Source organism: Oncorhynchus tshawytscha, linkage group LG20, assembly GCF_018296145.1.
Source record: "Oncorhynchus tshawytscha isolate Ot180627B linkage group LG20, Otsh_v2.0, whole genome shotgun sequence".
NCBI lineage: Eukaryota > Metazoa > Chordata > Actinopteri > Salmoniformes > Salmonidae > Oncorhynchus > Oncorhynchus tshawytscha.
In genome coordinates, this window is record NC_056448.1 from 15,873,478 (window position 1) to 15,899,911 (window position 26,434).

The window sequence follows — 26,434 nt, forward strand, 5'->3', positions numbered from 1 at the left end:
TGGAAGACATAAAAAGCATATTGTTGACTATCAACAATGACAAGCCACCTGGGTATGACAACTTGGATGGAAGATTACTGAGGATAATACCTTCGCTTGGATACTGGAACTATGGTGGACATCTTGTAGCGAGGGGCCAGTAACTTTTGGCTACTGGCATATTACTCTAGAATGCCCCATAATGACAAAGCAAAAACGGGTTTTTGGAAATGTTTGTAAATTCAAACATATATTAAAAAAAGATATTAAAAAACATAAAAGCCTTATTTACATAAGTATTTTGACCAAATCATGGTTTTAGCCGCCCCCAAAATAGGACGTTTTTTGTGACAATGTAAAATGTGCTATTTTATAGGCACCCTTTCTGTTTTTTTACAATCCATGACCTTGTCTGTCTAACTGATGATTTATGGTGCTTTCAAGACGACTAAGAACTCTGGGGGAAAAACGAGGTCAAATCATGACATCAGTGATTCTCAGGTTGAAAAGTGGAGCTCTAAAGAGTGGCCTGAGTTTCCGACTTGGAATTCCCATATGTAAACGTGACATACATATTAAAATATATGATCATATATTTTAAGAACATATATAATAATCACTTTGAGTCTGATTTTGTCCGACCTCAATTCAACCTATCAGAAAACCGGGCTTGCCCATCTTGGTTAGGGGCCGGCCGTTGCCCACTGATCAGCCAAAGGCTCATTAGAGATTGGGGCAATGGGTAAGGTTATGGACGTCACCAGGATGCTGAATAATATACATGATAATAAGAACTGTGCGTCCCAATCAGTGGGTGTGTCCCGTCTGGTTATACATCCACCGTTTCCACTCAAGAAGAGGCGGGTTATGATGATGTCATGTGGGATGCGGTAGCGCCATTTTGAACTGTCTGTGGATGGTGGGTGTCGGAAGGGTGGGAAGACTTGTCGGGGAGGGTGTGTGAGTGAGCGAACAAGCCGGAACGTCTCTGTCTCACGATTCAGTTTCTTCATTTGAGAGACCGCTTGCACGAGTCATAACCTGACAAACAAGCCCGGGAATCCCTCTAGCCATGGCAGGTAAATGGAAATAGTAACGCGTTAGCTGCTAGTAACTCTACCGGTGGCAATAACGTTAGCGACCTTAACCAGCTAGTTATATACAATACTGTATTTAGACGTATATGTACGTCTAGCTAACACATTGCTAAAGCTAACTAACTCATGTGTCACTGGGCCTCACCAATCATCTTAGCTGGGGACGTCCAACTTTACAGGCTAACGTTAGCTAGATGTGGCTAAGTTATAGTTAACCCCACGTTCCTCTCAATCACATACTGTTCGCTGTTATTTCATGCAAACTGTTAGTTTGAAGCTGTAACGTTAGCTACCTAACTATGCCAAAGGCCACACTTTCCTTTTAGTGAGTTAGCCAGCCAAGTAGTATTTCTGGTAGCTAAATTGTCCCTAATGTGGCACTGTCGCGCTAGCATGCCCGGCGAGTTGAGCGGGAGTCTTGATGTGAAAGATGGTGGGGTGGGCGGATGATGACTGGCTTCTTCCGAACGGCACCTGTAACGTTACGATGTCCACCTTTTAATGCCACACCACCACCATTATCGATTTAACCATGAGTCACGGTTCTATTGCTGGATGTGGGCTTTGCTTTAATTTGTATGTATGCTTGAACATGAAGATCACCGTGCCATTTCCCTCAGGCTGGTATTGCATTGCTAGGTGGGCCAATAATGACTTGGCTGAAATCAATGCTAACCATCTATGACTCAGTTTATGCATGAGATTCAGTGTCTGTCGAAAGTATGCAGCGCCCTAAATATAGAATTGTCTTCTTTCCAGATTCTATTGCAGTGGTTGTCTGATTTATTTTATATAACTTAGCAAGTCAGTTAAGAACAAATTCTTATTTACAATGACGGCCAAACCCTAACGACTCTGGGCCAATTGTGCGCTTCCCTAAGGGACTCCCAAACATGCCCGGTTGTGACACAGCCAGGAATCGAACCAAGGTCTGTAGTGACGCCTCTAGCACTGAGATGCAGTGCCTTAGACCGCTGCGCCTCTCGGGAGCCCAAATAATGGGATACGGTATTACTTGTTGACAGAAGGCTCCATGGTGCTTGTATCACTTTTTGCAGAGGCAAATGACAACCTAATTTAGCACTCTTACAATTGTGATCACTTGTAGTCAGCCAAGTTACATGCTAGATGTATGAGGTTTCCCATTGTCTTTTATTGATGGGACATTTAGGCTTCACCCTCTACATTGACAACATTCTATTCATACCTGCTCCTCCTACAGTTAACACACACCCAACCACACTACACCCCAAACATGTTTTTATCAACGAATCTAACCAGTTCCATTGTGCAATAACATAAATGATTACTTGTGGAAATGTACAACTCAACCTGTTTCATTGTGCAATTACCGTTTATTATCATCGAGAACCTTTCTGGATAATATACCTGTAATAACCCAGCCAGAGAGCTGGGCTAGAACTAGTTGACCTGTTTCAATGGTTATTTACACATCTCTGTGGGAAATGTCTATTCCTTATCCATTATATAATACTGTAGTAGTATTTCCCCAGCCTTGACCTAGTGTATGATGTTTGACGCTAACAGCTGTTGAGGGTGGCACGTAGCCTAGTGGTTACAGTGTTGGGCCAGTTACCGAAGGGTCGCAAGTTCAGATATCCGAAACGACAAAGTGAAAAAGCTGTCAATGTGCTCTTGATCAAGGCACTTAACCCTAATTGCTCCGGTGTTGCTGTTGATAATGGCAGACTCTGGCCTTGACCCCACTCTGAGGGTTTGTTGGGATATACAAAAAACACATTTCCAGTGGGGCAAATAAGCACCCACCTAATTATTTATTATCTTACGCTGTGCCAGAGGGTTATCTCTTAACAATGGTATTATCAAGAGACCGTGGAAGTAGTCATAGGTCTCCAAGGACTCCTGCGGTTGTTGGTGTTCATATTGACTGTTCTCAGTCCATGTAGTATCAGATGTTATCAAAGACAAATGAGCTTAATGCACAAGATGGGACCAAGACAGGTTATTTTGTGTCTGGCAGTACACAGAATTTTTTGTGGCAATAGTCAGGTCACTGTCAGATTTGTAACATAACCAGTCATGACCAATATCTCGATCAGTAACTGTCGTTCTGCCATTCAGGAGCTGGAGGTGGGAGCAATGACGTGCAGTGGTGCTTCTCACAGGTGAAGGGGGCCATTGATGACGACGTTGCCGAAGGTAAGAGCTCTTCACAGGTCATAGTTGTTGCAGATTCATCATGGCTTCCTAGTATTTATTCATATTTCACAATAAATTGTGTTTTGCTGGATAAATGGTACTCAATGCAACACGCTTGTCCAGTTCTCTTTCATTCCCTGGTGGTCACCCATGACTTCTCATCTCCCTAAATGTTACACTACTAGCCTCGCAGACAGTCCGGTGCTATGTGTAAGAGTGGCTGCATAGTCAATTTCTGACACACAACGGCTTGCTTGCTGCTTTCTCTTTTGTCCTGTCGCCTCATGCTGACACAGTCTGTCTGAACATCCAGTATGGTGCGCTGTACACTTAGGGCTGGAAATTGCCAGGGACCTTACAATGTGATATTATCACGATACTTAGGTGCCGAGAGGATATGTATTGCAATTCCGTACTGTGATTTCTATTGTGATTCGATGTTCCAAATGCATTGCTTACCATATGTCTGCTGCAGAGGGACGAGAGCCTTGAGAAAACAGGTTTTGATCAGTCATGGAAATAAGTGGTGAAAAGAAATTGGCTCCCTATTTAAAAAGATGGAGAACAAGCTATGAAGGGGAAACACTGCCGTTTTGGTGTAGGCACAGCCAAGTAGTGCAAAAATAACATTACGACATGATCAAAATTATACGATGTATTGTAAAAATAATAATAACCGTGTGTGTGTGACTCACACACAGAGTACCAGTCAAAAGTTTTGTTTTTATTTATTTTTTACTATTTTCTACATTGTAGAATAATCATGAAGACATCAAAACTATGAAATAACATACGGAATCATATAGTCACCCAAAAAGTGTCAAACACAACATATTGTGATGTGTTTGAGATTCTTCAAAGTAGCCACCCTTTGCCTTGATGACAGCTTTGCACACTCTTGGCATTCTCTCAACCAGCTTCATGAAGTAGTCACCTGGAATGTATTTCAGTTAACAGGTGTGCCCTGTTAATTTGTGGAATTTCTTTCCTTGAGCCATTCAGTTGTGTTGTGACAAGGTAGGGGTGGTATTCAGAAGAGAGCCTGATTTGGTAACAGATCGAGTCCATATTATGGCACGAACAGCTCAACTAACCTAATAGAAATGACGGTCCATTACTTTAAGACATGAAGGTTAGTCAATCTGGAACATTTTCAAGAACTTTGAAAGTTTCTTCAGGTGCAGTCGCAACAACCATCAAGCGCTATGTTGAACGCCACAGGAAACGAAGACCCAGAGGTACCTCTGCTGCAGAGGATAAGTTCATCAGAGTTACCGGCCTCTGAAATTGCAGCCCAAATAAATGCTTCACAGAGTTCAACTAACACATTTCAACATCTGTTCAGAGGAGACTGTGAATCAGGCCTTCATTGTTGACTTGCTGCAAAGAAACCATTATTAAAGGACATCAATAAGAAGAGACTTGCTTGGGCCAAGAAACATGAGCAATGGACATTAGACCAGTGGAAATCTGTCCTTTGGTCTGGAGTCCAAATTTGAGATTTTTGGTTCCAACTGCTGTCTTTGTGAGATGCAGAGTAGGTGAACGGATGCTCTCCGCATGTGTGGTTCCCAATGTGAAGAATGGAGGCGGTGGTGTGGGGGTGCTTTGCTGGTGACACTGTCTGTGATTTATTTAGATTTCAAGGCACGTTTAACCAGCATGGCTACCACAGAATTTTGCAGTGATATCCCATCTGTTTTGTGCTTAGTCCCATTATCATTTATTTTTCAACAGGACAATGACCCAAAACATACCTCCAGGCAGTGTAAGGGCTATTTGACCAAGGAAGAGAGTGATGGTGTGCTGCATCAGTTGACATGGCCTCTACAATCACCAGACTTCAACCCAATTGGGATGAGTTGGAATGCAGTGAGGGGAAAGCATCCAACAAGTGCTCAGCATATGTGGGAACTCCTTCAAGAGAGAATGCCAGGAGTGTGCAAAGGTGTCATCAAGGCAAAGTGTGGCTACTTAGAATAATTTCAAATATAAAATATAGTTTGATTTGTTGAACACTTTTTTTTTTTTTTTTTTTTTTTTTTTTGTTACTATGTGATTCCATGTTATTTCAAGGTTTTGATGTCTTCACTGTTCTACAATGTAGAAAATACCAAAAAATAAAGAAACCCTGGCACTGGGCATATGGATGACAGGAATCAACAACTAGATTAGCCACAGGGTGAAATTTTCACTGGTCGGGGCCGGAACATGATTTACAAATAATTTGTAGACTGCAAATTGACCGCAAGAAGCCCAAACAGATATATTTGACTAAAACAATAATTTCAAACCTTAAGTTATGAGCTGGCACCGGAGGAGAAGGCAGACGTTTTACGTGCCCCTGCCATAAATTTTGTATATATTTTTTTTAGTTTATTTGCATTGAATGCTATTCATTGACTACAGCTCAGGGTTCAACACCAAAATGCCCTCGAAGCTCCTCAATAAGCTTAGGACCCAGGGACTAAACACCACCTGCAACACCACCTGCACCTCCTGGACTTCCTGACAGGCTTCCCCCAGGTGATAAGGGTAGGTAACACTTCCGCAACGCTGATCCTCAACACATGGGCCCCTTAGGGGTGCATGTACTCCCTGTTCACTCATGACTGCACGACTCCAACACCATTACATTTTCCGACAACACAACAGATGTAGGCCTGATCACAGACAACGACGATACAGCCAATAGGGAGGTCAGAGACCTCACCATGGTCAAGACAAAGGAGATGATTGTCGAAAGAGGATTGAGCATGCCCCAATTCTCATCGACAGGGCTGCAGTGGAGCAGGTTGTGGACGGCAAGTAACTAGAAGCCCTCATCACCAACAAACTAACATGGTCCTTGCACACCAAGACAGTTGTGAAGAGGGCACGACAAAGCCTATTCCCCCTCAGGAGACAAGGTTTGGCATGGGTCCTCAGATCTTCAAAAGGTTCTACAACTGCACCATTGAGAACATGACTGACTGCAACATGACTGGTTGCATCACTGCCTGGTATGGCAACTGCTCGGCCTCTGACCGCAGGGCACTACAGAGCCGTGTGGAAGGAAATTTGCAACACAAACAAACATGGTGTTAATCTGCAAAATTGTAATTATTCGCCTACCTCATGCCTTTTGCACACAATGTATATAGACTCTTTTTTTTCTGCTGTGTTGACTTGTTAATTGTTTACTCCATGTGTAACTGTGTTGTCTGTTCACACTGCTATGCTTTATCTTGGCCAGGTCGCAGTTGCAAATGAGAACTTGTTCTCAACTAGCCTACCTGGTTAAATAAAGGTGAAATAACATTTTTTTTAAATTTAAATGGAAGAGTGACAGGACACGGAGCTCGTACCTAAGAGAGGGGCACCTTCGGTCTCATGGACGTGGTTTGGGTATGAGAAATCTGACACGGACCAGAAAACCGTCCACTGCAAAATATGCCGCTGGCCGGTCCCGACAACGGGCTCAAGCACCACTAACCTCTTTTACCACCTACGCGAGAATCATGTCAAACAGTACGGAGAGAGTCTACAGATGAGACAGTGCTCAAAACAAACCCCCAACTCAGACGTTGCAAGAGGCTTTTGCCCGCAGCACACCATATGGCAAAGAATCACGAAGATGGAAGGATATAACAGCTGCCGTTACAACTTACATCTGCAAAGATATGGCCCCAATTTACATGGTCGAGAAACGGGGGTTTCATGAGTTGGTGCTAACACTTGACCCAAGGTACCAAATGCAAAAATAACATGCAAAATAGGCCTATTTATTTTGTTTAACTATAGTTGAAGTGTTTGTTTTCTATTTACCTTTTCCGATTATATACATTTTGTTAAGTGCCTAATTGAAAAATTTGCAGAGGTTCTAAATAAAGTACTTAGATTTGATTTGTTGAGTAATAAGAAATAGGCCTTTACATGTGATCATTTTATATAACGTATTTATTCATTGAATTTACAGAATGCGCTATGTATCGTTATCGGGATATGAAATGACCTATATTGGGATATGAGATTTTGGCCCTACTCCAGAGTGTGGTGCGAACGGACCAATACATCACTGGGGCTTCCTGCCATCCAGGACCTCTATACCAGGTGGTGTCAGAAGGTCATAAAAATTGCCAGAGACTCCAGCCACCCTAGTCATAGACTGTTCTCTCTGCTGCCGCACGACAAGCGCTAGCGGAGCGCCAAGTTTAGGTTCAAGAGGCTTTTAAACACCACCTACCCCCAAGCCATAAGACTCGTGAACATCTAGTCAAATGGTTACCCAGACTATTTGCATTGCCTCACCCCCTCTTTACACCAATGTTACTCTCTGTCATCTATGCATAGTCACTTTAATATCTCTACCTACATGTACATACTACCTCAACTAACCGGTGCCCCTGCACATCGACTCTGTATCGGTACCCCCTGTATATAGTCTTGCTATTATTTTACTGCTGCTCTTTAATTACTTGTTACCTTTTATCTGTTATTCTTATCTGTATTTTTCTGAAACTGCATTGTGGGTGGGGGCATTTCACTAAGGTTGTATTTGGTGCATGTGACTAACATTTGATTTGATCACATCTCTAGGTGTGGGAATAGTTTGAACGGATTTCCAATTAAAATCACTTGGAACTGATTTGCTGGTGTTTTTAGTCTGTCCAACACCCCCCAAAAAATTGGAGTTACCAAATAAAATCACTGGTGGCTTTTATTATCAATTTTAACCATTATAGTGGTTCTATATGTATTGTGATTTGATATTCCAAACGTTGCTCAGAGGAACCAGGGTGTCATGAGAAAACAAGTTTTGATCAGTCATGGAAATAAGTGCTGAAAACAACATGTGGGGGTTCAGGGCATTGACAATGCGGTGTGTCCATGGCCTCCTTAAACACGATACACACTTACATGCCCCAGGGTGTTTAGCCCAGCCTCCTGCTGCAACATTTCTCAGCATTGTCTTTCTGCTCGAATGGGCAACAGTGGGTTAAAGTCTCAGCTTTTGTCTACAAAGCCTCCATACTGCTGTTGGGGGAATGTGCTGCAGCCTGTAGGAACTTGGTTACTGATCATTGTCTGCTTTGGATGCCATCACATCCTCAGTGGAATGGTATGGCCTACATCCACCCAGATACTCATCCAGCCCTAAGACTCCAGCTCCTGGATAGCCGATAGACCTCTAAACAAATCCAGTGCTAGTAATGCTAACTGCTGTCTCATGGATACAACCATCTGAAACAGGAACAGTGAGTTAACTGCCTTGTTCAGGGGCAGAACGGCAGATTTTTACCTTGTCAGCTTGGGGATTCGATCTAGCAACCTTTCGGTCACTGGCCCAACACTCTAACCACTAGGCTACCATCTTTAGGTTTTCTCATGACTTAAAGAAGTCCAATCGAAATTAATTGCATCTGTTTTGTGTTCAGCCGACATCATATCTACTGTGGAGTTCAACCACTCAGGGGAGCTGCTAGCAACAGGAGACAAGGGTGGCAGGGTCGTCATCTTTCAGCAGGAAATGGAGGTAAGACTGGAAGTTTGGAGTTTTTAAATTCAAAATCAGCATTTTTATATTTTTATTTGCTTTTGGATTTTTCTACCCTCTCCCTCCTCCATTCCTTACTCCTTTTTCTTTCTCTTCGTCTACTCCCTCTCTCTCCCCCAACAGAATAAGAGTCAGCCACAGTGTCGTAGTGAGTACAATGTTTACAGTACTTTCCAGAGCCATGAACCAGAGTTTGACTACTTGAAGAGTTTAGAGATCGAGGAGAAGATCAACAAAATCCGCTGGCTGCCCCAGAAGAACGCAGCTCAGTTCCTGTTGTCCACAAACGGTCAGTCGGTTTTCACTCTGGTGAACTTCCACTTATATGTGCATCCCATCACTGAGCTTTGTTTAACTGTTAAATATATTTATCTAGTCCTGTGTTCTGATTGGCAGACAAAACCATAAAGTTGTGGAAGATCAGTGAACGAGACAAGCGACCAGAGGGCTACAACCTGAAAGAGGAGGATGGACGCTACATAGACCCCAACACTGTCACTGCACTTCGAGTACGTGCTTAGCTGATTACATGCTAGGGGCTAAAGTTGGGGCCCTGTGTTTTGTGCAATCATGTGACAGTGCGATTTTTATTCTGTATTTTAAGCTCTCTAGAAACGAGTATTGCACACACCAACAAAAATCTGAGAATGGTGCTGGACCAGCTGACAAAAATAAAGAGGGACAGTTTGATAAAAATCCAGGCATGTCAAATAATTGCAGTAAAACAGGACCTTAGTTATAGTATAGAGAAACACTAGTCACTGTGGGTGTAGCCTATACCCTTAGCGCCTCACCCGCTGACTACCCTCTGTACCCTTGCAGGTGCCTGTGTTTAGACCCATGGACCTCATGGTGGAGGCGAGCCCTCGCAGGGTGTTTGCCAACGCGCACACCTACCACATCAACTCCATCTCCATAAACAGTGACCATGAGACGTATCTATCCGCAGACGACCTGCGCATCAATCTCTGGCACCAGGAGATCACAGACCGCAGCTTCAGTATCCTTGACAAGCTGTTAATTATAGGATGGTTGAGGGAAGGGACAGAGGGGGGTGTGTGTGTTTACGTTTACCCCCGGTGTGTCACAAATCTCTTCTCAGTAGGTGTGCTAGTCCCCCTTGACTCTAGCCCCTCCCAGACATTGTGGATATAAAGCCAGCCAACATGGAGGAGCTGACAGAGGTGATTACAGCAGCTGAGTTCCATCCACACCAGTGCAACACCTTTGTCTACAGCAGCAGCAAGGGCACCATCCGCCTCTGTGACATGAGGGCATCTGCACTATGTGACACGCACTCCAAATGTGAGTACCTATGATCAACAGGCACCTAGTGGCCACTGCAACAACCTCTGTATAAGGGGTTTTCACGTTAGAAAATGGCTTGGCTGAATTCACATCGCTGCATAGTTAGAGATGTGGGAATAGCTTGTTTTCACATTAGATGGGAGGTGGGGGGGGGGGCTAGCACAGCAACATGCACCTTATTATCTCTAATAGTGGTTAACTTGAACTAACTTGACCTCTCCAGTGTTCGAAGAGCCGGAGGACCCCAGTAACCGCTCCTTCTTCTCTGAGATAATCTCTTCCATCTCAGACGTCAAGTTCAGCCACAATGGGCGCTACATGATGACCAGGGACTACCTGTCTGTCAAGATTTGGGACCTGAACATGGAGAGCAGGCCCGTGGAGACGTACCAGGTGAGACTGGCAGAGGGAGTGTGGGGACTTAAAGTTTGAGAAAGTCAACAGGCTGTTTTAGTGCACGTTTTTATCAGGGACTGACCACACCTCATTTCCTGCATGTAGCTTCAGATAATGTCCGCTAGGGGGACTCTACGTCTGTTCTTGCCAGACTGCTGCACTATCACACCCTGAAATGAGAAGTTTTACTTTGAACTTATGTTGTAGGCCATTTCAATCATCTTAACCCTCCTATACAGAATATTTTTCCCTAAATGACTCATAAATACCAAGTTGACCGCTGAGGTTTGTATGTGACACCATGTTGATTAACTCTGGCCTGTCTTTTTCCCTCATGGCAGGTTCACGAGTACCTCAGGAATAAGCTGTGCTCGCTCTATGAAAACGACTGCATCTTCGACAAGTTTGAGTGCTGCTGGAACGGAAATGACAGGTTAACGTTCATTGCCAAGTACTCAAATTGTATTCATAAAAATAACAAGCCCTAGGTTCTTCGTTTACTTGTTTTAATCCTCTAATTTTCCTTTCCAGTGTGGTGATGACGGGCTCATACAACAACTTCTTCCGGATGTTTGACCGGGGCCAGAGGCGGGACGTGACCCTGGAGGCGTCCCGGGAGGGCAGTAAGCCACAGCAGGTCCTGAAGCCCCGCAAAGTGTGTGCCGATGGGAAGCGGAAGAAGGATGAGATCAGTGTAGACAGCCTGGACTTCAACAAGAAAATCCTCCACACTGCCTGGCACCCTCAGGACAATGTCATCGCTGTGGCAACCACCAACAACCTCTACATATTCCAGGACAAAGTGAACTAGATGTTTTCTGTGAAGGCAGACATCCACTACCTTCAGCCTTTAATTTTAGTCAAGAACAAAATGTGTGACAACATCGCCGTCAACAACAACTAACCTGTCATTGGACAAAACAGACTTTGCCATGTTTCCAGGTGTGGGAAACTGAAACTATATTCTTGCCCACCATCAGCCTCTGTGGCACAGTGACGTGTCACTCACCATGATATTGTTTTGGTGGTGATGTGCCAATCTGTGTGTCGGCTGCCCAGTAACGCCCAGCCCCAGGGCAACATGGGTAACTTGTTTAATTTATATGTATGTCTGACAAGCACACTTTCTTTGGGGGGGGGCTAGTAGAAAAACCAACACTCTGAGAACCATCCCTGCCCCTTCAGCAGCACCTCTCATTGTCTGGTGTCATAGTCATGTTTTTTTATTAGTCAACTGCTAAACTGTTCTGTTTTAATTCAATTACAAGAACTGGTGTTCTGTTTCTATTGTTTCTCATACCACATACTTCTCCAAGAGCCTCCATCTCTTACTTACACACAGAAATATTCAGACACACATTTATCAAAGAGCCTAGCTGTTGTTGGTGTACTGCTGCACCTCAGAGGAACAGTCTAAAACATCTACTGAGAGCATGTTGTATGTAGTATGACTGGTCCTACACTACATGACCAAAAGTATGTGGATACCTGCTTTTCAAACTTCTCATTCCAAAATCATGGGCATTAATATGGATTTGGTGCTATAACGGCCTCCGCTCTTCTGGGAAGGCTTTCCACTAGATGTTGGAACATTGCTACAAGGACTTGCTTTCATTCAGCCACGAGCATTCGTGAGGTCGGGCACTGATGTTGGCTGATTACACCTAGCTCGCAGTCGGTGTTCCAATTTATCCCAAAGATGTTTGATGGTGTTGAGCTCAGGGCTCTGCCGGCTCGTCAAGTTTTTTTTCTCGCTGATCTCGACAAACCGCATGCATGGGGGCATAGTCATGCTCAAACAGGATAGGGCCTTCCCCAACTGTTGCCACAAGTTGGACGCACAGAATCGTCTTGAATGTCATTGTATGCCGTAGCGTTAAGTTTTCCCTTCACTGGAACTAAGAGGCCTAGACCGAACCATGAAAACAGCCCCAGTCCATTATTCCTCCACCACCAAACTTTACAGTTGGCATTATGCGTTAGGGCAGGTAACATTCTCCTGGTATCTGCCAAACCCAGGGTCGTCCATCGGACTGCCAGCTGGTAATGCGTGATTCATACTCCAGAGAACACGTTTCCTGCGTCCAAAGGTGGCAAGCTTTACACCACTCCAGCATTGCACATGGTGTTCTTAGGCTTGTGTGCAGCTGCTCGGCCATGGAAACCCATTTCATGAAGCTCCCGACGAACAGTTCTTGTGCTGACGTTGCTTTCAGACACAGTTTGGAACTCATGAGTGTTGCAACTGAGGACATACGATGTTTACGTGCTTCAGCACTCAGCGGTCCCGTTCTGTGAGCTTGTGTGGCCTGCCACTTCGCGGCTGAACCGTTGTTGCTCCTAGATGTTTCCACTTCACAATAACAGCACTTACAGTTGACTGGGGCATCTCTAACATGGCAGAAATTTGACGAACTGACTTGTTGAAAAGGTGGCATCCTATGATGGTGCCACGTTGAAAGTCACTGAGCTCTTGAGTAAGGCCATTCTACTGCCAATGTTTGTCTATGGAGATTTGCTCGCTGTGTGCTTGATTTTAAAATACCCGTCACCAACGGCTGTGGCTGAAATAGGCAAATTCACTTATTTGGAAGGATGTCCACATACTTTTGTGTGTGTGTGTCTGCACACACTACTAGCTCCACAACCAGTCTGTCTGGCCCAGTGAGGACTCCTTATAACTGCTTGGGAGAGACTTTACTGAGTCTGGCAACCAGGGAGTTCTTGCTGTGTCTCTTTAAAAATAAATAAAGAAATCTTGGTTTTCTGTTGTCAAAGAGACAGACATTCTGAGATTTGTCATATTTAGAAATGGAACAAATGTAATATCCGTTTTATTCGTTTTCTTTAAGGTGAAGTGACATCTCTTGAAGATGTATTTTATATTGTCGGGAGTATCCCCTTTTCATACCTCGCTTAATGATCTTTCTATTGCAGAAAAGCAATACTTAATTATAAGAGAACCTCAGTCATTCCGAGTGCTATACAGTGTCATACTTGATCTGTGTCATAGTACTCCTAATATTATACAGAAAATTACACAGTGAAACGCTAAAGATGTGTGTAGCATTTCATGAAGAACTGCCATGAAATAGGCAATGTTAAAAAAAATGATCTGAATCGGAGTAAAGTGGAACTCACTCACCAAGACCATGCTCTATGATTTTGCTTGTCAACTTATGTCTACACACAGTGCAATTTGACAGTTGAAATCATGATACCCCCATGTTTGACAATAATTACAAATATAATACAGCTGTTGTAAGTCTATAGTGACAATGACAGGAATAAAGTACTTTTAATTAGATTTTTTTACTAATGTGTCATGCCCTGGTCTTTACATTTTAATAGAAAGCAATAGTAATGGAGTCTTTTTGTAGGAACTAACTGCCAGGGCTCGTCTGTGTTTTGGATAAACGCTGAAAATGAGGTCTATGGTAAACACAGGCTTTGGAGATCATGTTTTGTTCTATGAGGATCTTCAACCCTCTTTTTGGGAATTTTGACGTGTTTATGTAATCAAAACAAGCACATAAAAGGCTTTCCTAATTCATAAAGATCACATTAATATATCTTATAGAACATAACATCACCTAAACCTGTGTTAAACACTGAAATCAGCTCTAAACGGGGATCCCAAACCCCTATTAATTCCCCACCTCCCACATAGGAATGGCCGAACGAGCAGAGGTAACTCAGTTCCGTTTTTTAGGACTATAAACTGACAAACTCGATGCCACTTCAGATTGGAGCATTTTCATGCCTCGTTTAGTCCAATGTTGACATCCCTCTGATAACATCCACTTTGAAAAAGGAGTGCTGGCTGTTTATGCCCCAGGTACATAAAGTTCTTGACATTTTTATTTGTTTATATAAACAAGTGCCAAACTGTTAAATAAGTGTGAGGTGAACTTAAGTTGTTTTGAGGGTTTTATTGCACAATGCAACATTTTATCCCCACGCATAGGAGTATCCTTTGATCTACTACACACAACTGGGTATTGAGGGATGGCTTTGGCATCTTGGGGTACGTGCCGATGTGCGCGATCTCAAATGAAGATTCTTTCACGTCTTGTAAATATACAGATGATGCTTTTACAGAGTTGTGAAACTAGTGAACTACAATTTTATAATTTATTCCTGTTATTTTCTCACGATGTGGTGTCACTGATGAATAATACAAACGGGGGTGGTCAATTTCCAGTACGTTACGTAATGTTAGTCTGCCTATGCTTTTTGCCTGCCTTTGTTACTAAAGAACTGGCTCATCTGACGTCATCACAGAGCTCCAGGAAGATTGCAAGTGCTCCTAACCACTGGTTCCAGATCAGCTAACAGAACACATTTTAACTGTGTTGGCGGTAGCTATTCTGCAACAAAGTCAAGGCGACTCAGGTCAGTTTTGGTACGCGGATGCGCGCACGTCCGAATGTTTGGAGGGAGTGTGCGTGTTCGATTGACAGTCATATGCAAGCCACCCTGCACACAGTCACGATGTCTGAAGCTGCTGCTGTAGCTGAGAACAACGGAGACGCTGGACTAAATGGTATGATTCGTCGAAATGCTTCGCTATATTTTACTGTTATTGTTTATTAGAAAACGTGTCAGGTAATTTGAATCATTGTCTTTTGATACTTTACTATTTGACTTTGAGTGTATAAACAATATCTAGTGAGTTTTGGGTTGGTTTTCTATGTAGTCATGGAGAAGGGTTGTGGAAGGACCTACATTGTGCTACTCCTGTTTTCTGTATTGACAGTATCATGGACCAATGTGATTTTAAGAGGCTGTATAAACCGTAAGATTGACCAACAGTAAAAACCAATCGTTGTTGCACGCGGTGCTGAATAGGCGGGATGAAGTGGATGTCAACAAGACGAGATGGAAGAAGTCTTGAGAGCTCAAAAATGGGGTTAAATTAATGTTCGTAAATTAACATTTTAGTGTACATAGGAAAGGGTAAAGTATTACGAAAACCTAACGAAACATACTTGGAATATTAAGTGTTTTTATTAAATGCATAGTCAGCTAATTGTGTAATAGATATGTCTTCTTGCCGTGGATGTAAACATAGCAAACTGGCCTAGTTAATCTGACTGTGGGTTTAAATATAGACCAGCAAAGAGTAGCGGATAAAACTACACATGCACCTCTAAACACACCTGCTGCACTCAGTCTGGTCAATTTGTATGTAGCAGCCTGATACTTCTGGGTAGCCTGCTACTGTGAAAATACTAATACAATACGATCAGTCTAATGAACTGTTATACCAGGTATATGATAGTTTGCTTGATTATAGGTGTATTCACTATCAATCCCTAACAACAATTTAAACACAATTTAGTGATATTTTTGGGGGTAGTTTGGTTATTAAAACATAATCATGTTTTTTTGATTTTGTTGATTGATTTTTATACATTCAATGTATTGTGAAATAATGGAAATGCCAAAATAATGAACATTCAATTACCAGAACATTACAACTATTCCATTGCCTCTGTCAGGTCCACATTAGGTAGACCTCAATAGAAAAATATGAAATTACAATGAAAGAAAAGTCTCTTTCTTCTTGGGAGGTTAGTTTAGCTGTATCGTGCAAGTTAAGTTAAATGCGCCGCTGCTCCTGTTTTTCGGGTTGCATCTTCCCAGGTCCTGGTAGGGTAATCAAAACTCTGAGTTGTGTGTATTGTCAGTCTGTCACCCAACAGCCTGTGACCTATGGGTCAGAGTGCACATTGGGATTCCTTGTATTGTGCTGATTTAGCCCACCAGTTAGCGTGTGTGTGTTGGCCACCGTAGCCTGGCGCTAACCTTTTCAAGATATCCGCCACTGCTTTGCTCGTTATCAAGGCCACCGGGCACTAGTCATCCTTCAACTATTTAAAACTCAACCGAGTCACTTCCCTAGATAACTGCGTCTAAGAAGGTTGTTAGCCTAGCCAGCTATAAAACATACCAACTCCACCTAGATGCCACTGTGTTTTCAGCTTGGTTTACCATAAATAAGCCTACGTTTAAACATAATTTTCCTTCTCCAGCTCTGTGGTCATAGCTAGGCTCACCTGAAATTATTTGCGGGTGCTATACAATTCCCGTCAGATTATTGTAGCTCTCTACCTTTACTGTGTATTGTGGTAGCTGTTGTAATACATTCTCCCGTTACTATTGTTAGTTAATTTGATTAATCAGTATATCGTATAAGAAATATGTTATATTTATGTCCTTTTTAACCGTCACTTTCTGAGCTGTGAGAACACCGCAACACCATGATGCTGGGCATTCATGGCTGTTCCTCTTGTGGAGCTGAACTACAAGTAGAAGATGGTCATGACCTGTGCCCTGCTGCCTAGGTGTTAGCCGCCTGCGTGTGGCCCTTTCAGACCTCTGCATTAACTGCGCCATCCTGCCTGTGAGGGAAGCGCGGCTAGGCAGAGTTGTGGCATCTACACCGTTCAGTGTACCACCTTCACCGGCTTTTCTTACAGAGCTTCAGAGATGCTGGGCCAACCCATGGGCTCTCGCCCACCACACCAAGGATAGTAGGATGCTATCTGCCATGCACGACGCAAAACATTGGCTAGACCATATGCCTAAAGTGGATGAATGCATAGCAGAGCTGATGCTCTACCCCAGATAAAGCCCTGAAGGAAGATGCCCGCTGCCCCAGTCGTGGCAGAAGGAGGCCTGACGCGTGTGAACCTCGCCGCTCTCCCCTACACACGCCCCTGGCCCTACCACCAGCCTAACACGTGCTTGACGGCAATGCAGCCAGCCCCAAACAGCACAAACAGGCGTGGGGGTAGAAACTGAATGGGGGGGGGGCTAGTTACGCTCACTTTCACCATGATCTTTAGGATTTTTTTTTTTTTTGGTGCCATTCAGCAATATGGCACGCTTCAAATTCAAATACTTCCGGCTTCATGCACCATCTAAAATTTTTCATAGGAATACAAAGAATTGTAGAATAATAATGAAGAGATCAAAACTATGAAATAACACATGGAATCATGTAGTAACCAAAAGTGTAAAAAAAAAAAGAATAATCCAAATATATTTTACATTCTTCAAAGCAGCCACCCATTGCCTTGATGGCAGCTTTGCACAGTCTTGGCATTCTCTCAACCAGCTTCATGAGGTGACTCATGAGGTAGTCACCTGGAATGCATTTCAATTAACAGGTGTGGCTTGTTAATTTGTGGACTCCCTCTACCATCCCCTCCAACCCACCCAAAACATGCGCCAACAAAAAGAAGAAAAGAGAGGAAAACAACAATGCAAGAAACAATAGACGTCAAGGACAACCAAAATCTAAACAGCAAGGCCAGCTGTATGCGTTTGAGTGCATGTGTGGCACTATTTGATTGTTTGTGTACACATGCACCTCCGTGGCATCAGCCTCGGGGAAATGGACATTGGATGTAACAGCGTTCCCCCTTTGTCATTCAAGCTAACTTTTTAAAAATGTATTTAACATTTTTTATGGTCATTGTAGTTAAGTACCATGTTTCTGAGCTGAACTCTGTTTTAAAATGGCTGTTTTCAAAATGTTTTTTTGACGTCATCGGATAGTTCTATTTAACTTTAATATATATTCTTTCTACAAATGCAGAAATGCATCGTTTTCACATGTAGACACTATTGTGCTGGCGATAAGCAAAATGAGGTTGAAAAGTTGTAGAATTTCCCTTTTGCGTTGTTCTTCCTTTGTCATAGCCTTCTAAATCAAATCAAATTTTATTTGTCACATACACATGGTTAGCAGATGTTAATGCGAGTGTAGCGAAATGCTTGTGCTTCTAGTTCCGACAATGCAGTAATAACCAACAAGTAATCTAACTAACAATTCCAAAACTACTGTCTTATACACACAAGTGTAAGGGGATAAAGAATATGTACATAAAGATATATGAATGAGTGAAACTTTGTCATTATGATGGTGCCTATATGGATATATCCTGTTAGCAAATATTGATGGAGTATGTGCTCAGTCTGGAATTAACTGAGGGATGTATATTTAAAGATCTCCGTGTGCGTGGGTTGCAAGGGGAGCAAAAGGCATGTTCATCAGTGTCACACATAGAATGCCTCTAGAGGAAGTACACAGTCAGCACTGTGTTGACCTCCCTTTATGGGGGCTGCTGGGTATGGGCAGATGTGATCGAGCATTACCAAGCCCTGAACTGAGTGAGTTGGCATGCTGTGCTATTTCTGGACACAGTGACGTGGAAAGTGCAGAACGTTTTTCAGGACACAGTAGGGTGGAGTAGGAAAGTGAGGGTCAGGAGCCTTTCATTCGGAAGTTTGAGCGTACATGTTGTCAGTTACATTCCAGCTGCAGTGCGAGCCAGGGAGGGAACAAGGTTTGTTATTGTTAGACAGAGCTTACTCACTCTGTCTATAAATAAGTAGATACTCATTTTTGCTGTGTAATTCTCAGAATTGAGGAAAGCTTTATGTCCACTGCAATGTCATTGTCTTGGATAGGATATCTCAGTCCCATCCACACAATGGGTATATTCAGTTTACCTTACTCTTCTTTGGTGGTTATGTGAGTCTTTGGAGCCATTGGTTAGGTTATACATACTGGTTCTTATTACCATAAGATACGTTTCCATACAACAGCTGATAACAGCTCCACGACAGAGCGAGCAGCAGCCAGAATGTTCGGCTCAACGCTGGCGTCATGGCAACCTTGTTTAGGCCATGGAGCACGGACAATGGACTGTCGACAGTGGCTTTGCTCAGGCCACTGTGTAATCCTCAGGATGAGCCTGGGGTGCTGAGTTGGACTTTGGGTTAGAGGCTGCTGTCATTCAATGTCTGGCCAGTGAAACTGACTGAGAGACTTAAGTCAGCTAGGCTGACTGTCACATGACCAGTGTGTTTACTCTCTCTGCTATGAGATCATGTGCTCTGCTTGTGAACCCTAGCGTCCTAAATTAGGGGAGTATGTGAGACATTTTAAGATGGGGAAACCAGAGCGAGAAAGAGACTGGATGTCTCTCCAGTGTCAGTGTGACTTTCTATAATTTGTATCCTAGCTGTGATTGGCAGTCTCCCCTGTAGCGAGTCCCTGCCTGGGCTCATGTAGTAACATGGATCAGCCAGGCTAGGCCATGGCTCGTATATAACAGCAGGTGCTGTAAACAGACAGCACAGCATAAAATGATATTCTAGACAATTCTATTCTTCCAACTTTGAGACATCAGTTTTGGGAAGGCCCTTTCCTGTTTCAGCATGACATTGCCACCGTGCACAAAGCGAGGACCATACAGAAATGGTTTGTCGATCGGTGTGGAAGAACTTGACTGGCCTGCACAAAGCGCTGACCTTAACCCCATTGAGCACCTTTGGGAGGAATTGGAACACAGACTGTGAGCCAGGCCTAATCGCCCAAGATCAGTGCCTGACCGCACTAATGCGCTTGTGGATGAATGGAAGCAAGTCCCCGCAGCAATATACCAACATCTAGTAGAAAGACTTCCCAGAAGAGTGGAGGCTGTTATAGCAGAAAAGGGGGAACCAACTCTATATTAATGCCCATGATTTTGGAATGAGATGTTTGACAAGTAAGTGTCCACATACACTAAAAGTATATCGCCTGATGTCACCAGGCAGGCCAAAACTCCATCCCACCTAAACAGACACATTTCAGGCGGTCTTTTCAAACAGCTCTTACACTTAAAGGGAATTATCATTTTCATGGTGATAATTCACAATTATTCTAACCTGGAAATATACATACAATTTTTGTAAAACAGGATAATCAAGTTTTGGACTGTGCTTGAACTTTTTAAACTTTGGTTGTGTGTCTCTGCCAGTCTCTCTGACTGTTTCTTTATCCCCTTATCATATCGTTCTAGGTAGGTTTTTTTTTTTTGTCATTAGGCTATTAGTTCAGCATAGAGGCACAATTTTCCATGGTCTGCAAAACATTTTGACAGAAAACATGGAACGTAATCATGTACATGTAATAAGTTGTGAAGTTTGAGATTTGCTAAGTATCCCAACTGACAAATTTGACCAATGTCATGTACTGTATGTACTTGTCCTGCAGGGTCCTGGGTGGAGTTGGAGATGAACAGAGCTGCGGCCGCAGCTGCGGCGGGGTTGTCCCAGTCTACCTCCACCGTTGGCCAGGCTCTGGGTCTGCTCCCCCTGCCTCAGGTGGTGGTGGAGGAGGTGGTGGAGGCCATTGTGGGGGGCCTAGAGCATGTGCCTTCCTCTTCCTCCATCCATAACGGAGACATGGAAAAGATTCTACTGGACGCTCAGCATGAGTCTAGCCGCAGCAACTCTTCCTGTGACAGGTAGGGGTTGCTACAATGAGGAAGAACACAGTTCAGCTTGGCCTTGAGAGAACTCTGACAAGATAATAAAAATCTAGAACAATTCTTAGAAATCACCTGTAACTCTTTTCAATTCACTGTTGAGGTCACCTACTAGCCCAAAATCAATGTAGATTTAATCTCTGGATTGAAATAGTACTGTATGCTGTTATGGGGATGTAAATATAATCCGTTTGCAATAGTAAACAACATCTTCATCACCTGTGTGCGCACAGGGGAGGTCATTGGACTTAAATCCACTCACACCTCTGCTTTCCCTACCCTCTGAGCCATGAGGTTCCCTGCCATAAACACAGGCTTATCTGGTTGCCCGGTCAGCTGAGTCCATCAGCTGTCAATGAGTCACCTGAGAATGTTTACCAGGAGTGTTTCTACAACAGCCTACTAATGGTGGAGCTCACAGACAGACTCATCCATCCACTTTGAGGTGGCAGGCTGACAGGCAAAGTGAAAGCCTAATAGAGGCATGATTCATATGCACATTGAGCCATCAGAGGCAAGGTCTCTTGATTAATGCATTGGGAATTTGAGCAAGCCCCAAATCTTCAACCTGGTTACTGCATACAAGTGTACATTCCTATGCACCAAGGGAGAGAATACTTGGAGTGCAGTGATTGGCTGTGACTGTTTTTATTTTGTTGTTTGATCCTCCCCACAGTCCTCCCCGGCCTCCTAGTCCCCAGGAGGATGATCATGATGGACAGATCATCTTTGATGTGGACGTGAGCAGCAGAATAGATGGCCAAGTAAGAGTTATTACTTGGTGTGCCTGAGCTACCTACGTCACATGTATGTTTCCATGGTAATATAACCTGCTGCTTCCCTCAGTCTCTTGTGAATGACAACCATAACCTTTGTTACAATGGCGATGGCAACAGGAAACACTAACCCGGTGGGTTTGAATCCATGTACACGGCAGTAGCCTCCGCTTTAGGTTCCATTACAGTTACACACACACACACACTCTGTCAGTGTCTGTAACCATGGCAGCCTCACACTGGGTTTATTGTATTGTATGGGCGGTCAGCCATATTGTCTCTGCCTCCCCCTGTTGTCTGTACTTAGCTCAGTGTCCTAATGCGCAGCATGTGTCCCTTGCAGTCAGAGGAAGATACCCTGGAGAGGGACATGGATATCCTGATGAAGGACTCAGACTGGGTAGCAGACTGGTCAAGTCGGCCCGAGAACATTCCTCCTAAGTGAGTGATGTACACAGTCCCATTGCCCCTAAAACATACAAGTCTTATTGTATCTATCTGGTCTCCTAGGTAAATCCTAGTGTGTTTGTGCATACAGTAATACTACTTATGGCTGAATATTTCCACATGATAAGGAGATGATGGATAATACTGTAATGAATCCACAGGGGGCTGCTGACGGGAGGACTACTCATAATAATGTCTGGAACGGTGCACTTGGAATGGCATCAAACACTTTGAAAACCTTCTGTTTGATGTATTTGATACCATCTTCCCCAATTAAGGTGCCACCAACCTCCTGTGGGACAATGTTGATGAGGAAGATGGTGACGTTACTGTATGATAACCATAATTTGTCCTGGCCTGTAGGGAGTTCCATTTCCGCCACCCCCGGCATTCAGATACACTCAGCATGAGAAAGACCGGGGCGATGAAGAAAGGAGGTGTCTTCTCTGCAGAGTTCCTCAAAGTGTTCATCCCCTCACTGCTACTGTCACACATCCTGGTCCTGGGACTGGGGTAAGAGCAAACCTAGGACACTTTTGTGATCAACCTCCGTTAGGTAATCATTTGTGTTATAAGTAGGATAATAGCACTTTTTTTATGGAAGTGAAAAAGCCAAGTGATGACATTACGGAAGGCTTGTTTCAACCCATCAATGCGTCTGCATTGAGAATAACATTTCCATTATTATAGTCATTTGCTGGCTAAGTAAACACTTCCTTCACAGATTAATGTAGACAATTCCCACATGGAATCTCCTGAACAGCTTTCAATTTCCTTCTGTTTACAGTTGTTTGCATACAATTAGAAGAACCCCAATCAGATCCAATATATCATGTTTTGTTTACTGGGAATCAGATATCCCTGGAACAAAACTGCATGTACAGAAAATGATTACAGCAGAGGGCGTGTGGTGTCAACACAGTGGGCAGCTGCAATGCTCGAGCCCTGTGTATATGGGTCTGGATAGTAGAACAGCTGCTGCTGGGATGGATTGACACCTGCTGCGCCACACCCTTAACACACACTTTGACAGCACACATGACACGGCAGGGACAATCCACAACTCCATCTATCACTTGTCAGCCGACTAGTTAATGACTCGGGGTGTAACTGCTCTCTCTCTCTCTCCCCCTCAGGGTGTACATTGGGAAGAGGTTGAGCACGCCCCCTACGAGTTCTTTCTGAGCAAGAAGCTGAACGAGTGCCTGCGGGAGAAATGACGCTGTTGTATGAAGAATGCCCCTCTCTCCTCAAACTATTCCTCTCCTTTGCCCCCCTCTTTCTCTCTCTGCTTTCTCCCACCTAAATCATTTCCTCCTCCTGTAAACTGCGCAGACCTGAACCGTGCTGTGTTCTTAGGACAGATGTTCTTAGGACAGATGTGTTGCCTCCAGCCCCCCTTCCTTCCTCATTTGTATTGGTGAGGTCATGAAAAGTGAGGTCATGTTCCCTTTTCCTCTTGTTTTGGGTGTAATTGTTTATAAAGTGTGTTTTTTGGGGGGGAGGGGGCAAAGCATAAAACCAAACTCCTCTACACACTAGCTCCAGCACTCTCATGCCTGGTACAAGAAAGAGCTGTCTGCCCCACGGATTTACAAAATAGAAGTAGCCCAAGATTGTGCCGTCTACAACGGTGATTGGGTGACTCTCTCAAGCCCGTCACTTGACCCTGAAAGGGTCTAACTAATTTCATAAAGAAAGAAGCTAACCTGAAAATGTGAGCATGCCTTTGAAAGTAATCATTTTGTCTATAACTATAAATACAATTTACTGTAGATGTTATGGTCTTTTTTTTAAAGTATTTTTACCACCATAATAAAGCCTGAGTTTTGATTAAGGGTGTTATCAAATTTATTTGGCCATTGTGGCCATGTCAAATCCACAACCACCAGATGCTGTGCATTGGAGAGAATCCGCTTGGCCTGCCAGATGAGATGTGTCCAGTACGTGTCATTGTTTTGTTTCTGTCTTGATTTCTTTACGATATACCATGGGCCTAGTTATTTAGGCTTGGTTCAATGGGTAAACCTCTGATATGCCTGCGCAACTGTCATCTTACATACTTGTACAGCATACACGCAGACATTTAAGAATGAGTTTATGTAGGTTGTTAGTCCAGCTGGGGATTAACCCTGATGTTTCCCCACACCGATAGCTGGAGTTGAATTGGAGTCCAAAGGCAGATTAGTTTTAGAGATACAACTACATGGACAAATTCAAGCATGCTCTGAATGTTACTGCGACCTGCAGTACGTCACTGTGCTCAAAGAGGGACCGCAGTGTTTCAAAGTTGAGATTTAAGATGGGGCTGTTTGTACTAACACTCCACTGTTGGATATTGCTGACATCAACCTCTTTATTTCCCTCTACACATCTGCCAAAAGGAACTGAGGTCCACCTTGAACCTCAACTCTTCTCAGTAGCCACGTGCCTCACCTCTGTTCCCAAGACTCCATTGTGGTTCTGTTGGTCAGTGTCTGTCTGTGATCTGACACCAGGGCTTCTCTATGGTTTGTTCCAGTGAGTTTTATTGTCTGTATTGTGACATTGGAGTCTGAATGCACAGAGCAGGAGGTATAGCTATGATAAGACTGAACTCATCAGGGATTTAATGAAGATTGTTAGAGATATACACTTTGCAGGGCCCATTTTGAAAAGGAAAGTTTAAAAATGATTCCCCTCAGACTGCTATGGTAACAATAGTTATTGTAATCATACATATCCTTTTGATTTAATTTTGTTTTTTCCCCTCATTGTAAAATGGAAAAAAGGTTTTGTCATTAAAATTTCTTCAATCAAGCTGAATTGTTAAGAATTCTTTTGTACTAGTTTCACTTAACTATGCAAAGGGAAGGGATCACCTCTTTTCCACCAAGGTGCATGAATTGAGGAAAAAAGTGGATAGGAGATTCAGCAACTCTTGCAGGACAATGGAATTGATAAAAAACAAAATCGTATTAAGTAGAAACGACATGAAAGGCTTTTGGTCTTCAGGTTTTTTTTTTTACCTGAAGAAGGCCAAAAGATGTAATGTGTTGATTCTACTTTTGACTGAAGAAAGAGAAACACACACAGACTAAAATGCATAATCTCCCACTGCATCAGAGCCAGCAGGGAGAAGGGAGGGTGGTATGACTACTAGCCAGTCCTCATACCTCAGCCTATAACATGCAGTCAGTTCTCATATTCCAGAGCCTTAAAACACCAATATTTAACTGAGTGTGTGCCTGCACAGTCATTTGTCCGGTCACTGAATGTCCCCAGGGAGGCCACAGGCTTGGTTCTGGCTTGGTTCTGCTGACTGGCACTTCAAATCAAACTTTATTTGTCACAATCGCCGAATACAACAAGTGTAGACTTTACCGTGAATTCTTACTTACAAGCCCTTAACCAACAGTGCAGTTCTAGAAGAAGAAAATACCAAGTAGACTAAAATAAAAAGTTATAATAAAAAGCAATGCAATAACAATAATGAAGCTATATTCAGGGGCACCGGTACCGAGTCAGTGTGTGTGTGGGTACAGGCTAGTTGAGGTAGTCTGTACATGTAGTTAGGGGCGAAGTGACTATGCATAGGTAACAAACAAACAACGAGTAGCAACCGTGAACAAAAGGGAGGGGGGTGTCAATGTGAATTGTCCGGTGGCGATTTTATGAATTGTTCAGCAGTCTTATGGCTTATGGGTAGAAGCTGTTGAGGAACCTTTTGGTCCTAGACTTAGCGCTCCGGTACCTCTTGCCGTGCTGTAGCAGAGAAAATATAACTTGGGTGACTGGAGTCTCTGACAATTTTATGGGCTTTCCTCTTACAGTGATGGACTGGGCCGTTCGCACTACCCTCTGTAGCGTCTTACGGTCAGATGCCGAGCAGTTGCCATACCAGGCAGTGGTGCAGCTGTAGAACCTTTTGAGGATCTGGGGACCCATGCCAAATATTTTCAGTTTCCTGAGGGGGAAATGTTTTGTTGTGCCCTCTTCACGACTGTCTTGGTATGTTTGGATCACGTTAGTTTGTTGGTGATGTGGACACAAAGGAACTTGAAACTCTCGACCCGCTCCACTACAGCCCCATCGATGTTAATGGGGGCTTGTTCGGCCCACCTTTTCCTGTAGTCCATGATCAGCTCCTTAGTCTTGCTCATATTGAAGGAGAGGTTGTTGTCCTGGCAAAACACTGTCAGTTCTCTGACCTTCTCCCTATAGGCCGTCTCATCGTTGTCGGTGATCAGGCCTACCACTGTTGTGTCGTCAGCAAACTTAATGATGGTGTTGGAGTCGTGATTGGCCACGCAGTCGTGGGTGAACAGGCAATACAGGAGGGGACTAAGTACACACCCCTGAGGGGCCCCAGTGTAAAGGATCAGCGTGGCAGATGTGTTTTTG

General features: G+C 43.6%; 2 protein-coding genes across 2 annotated transcripts; both read left to right on the forward strand.

Annotated features, from left to right (window-relative positions):
* The first annotated feature begins 880 nt into the window (after positions 1 to 880).
* ppp2r2ab (protein phosphatase 2, regulatory subunit B, alpha b) lies at positions 881 to 11,780 on the forward strand. Its single transcript, XM_024380567.2, has 10 exons — positions 881 to 1,058; positions 3,180 to 3,257; positions 8,675 to 8,772; positions 8,917 to 9,082; positions 9,190 to 9,302; positions 9,616 to 9,793; positions 9,934 to 10,098; positions 10,325 to 10,494; positions 10,839 to 10,930; positions 11,029 to 11,780. The coding sequence occupies exons 1-10, from the start codon at positions 1,052 to 1,054 to the stop codon at positions 11,306 to 11,308; spliced, it is 1,347 nt and encodes a 448-aa protein (XP_024236335.1). The 5' UTR covers positions 881 to 1,051; the 3' UTR covers positions 11,309 to 11,780.
* Positions 11,781 to 14,767: 2,987 nt separating this feature from the next.
* bnip3lb (BCL2 interacting protein 3 like b) lies at positions 14,768 to 24,850 on the forward strand. Its single transcript, XM_024380566.2, has 6 exons — positions 14,768 to 15,043; positions 20,555 to 20,807; positions 21,505 to 21,592; positions 21,948 to 22,045; positions 22,415 to 22,564; positions 23,188 to 24,850. The coding sequence occupies exons 1-6, from the start codon at positions 14,911 to 14,913 to the stop codon at positions 23,234 to 23,236; spliced, it is 771 nt and encodes a 256-aa protein (XP_024236334.1). The 5' UTR covers positions 14,768 to 14,910; the 3' UTR covers positions 23,237 to 24,850.
* Positions 24,851 to 26,434: the final 1,584 nt, after the last annotated feature.

What these genes read in the sequence shown, in the direction of transcription:
- ppp2r2ab (XM_024380567.2), top strand. An exon ending in TGATGACGACGTTGCCGAAG is followed by an intron (nt 3,258 to 8,674) that starts GTAAGAGCTCTT and finishes TTTTGTGTTCAG; the next exon opens with CCGACATCATATCTACTGTG. An exon ending in ACACTGTCACTGCACTTCGA is followed by an intron (nt 9,303 to 9,615) that starts GTACGTGCTTAG and finishes GTACCCTTGCAG; the next exon opens with GTGCCTGTGTTTAGACCCAT.
- bnip3lb (XM_024380566.2), top strand. Translation starts at nt 14,911, where the DNA reads ATGCGCGCACGTCCGAATGTTTGGAGGGAGTGTGCGTGTTCGATTGAC. An exon ending in CGGAGACGCTGGACTAAATG is followed by an intron (nt 15,044 to 20,554) that starts GTATGATTCGTC and finishes CTTGTCCTGCAG; the next exon opens with GGTCCTGGGTGGAGTTGGAG. An exon ending in ATCCTGGTCCTGGGACTGGG is followed by an intron (nt 22,565 to 23,187) that starts GTAAGAGCAAAC and finishes TCTCCCCCTCAG; the next exon opens with GGTGTACATTGGGAAGAGGT.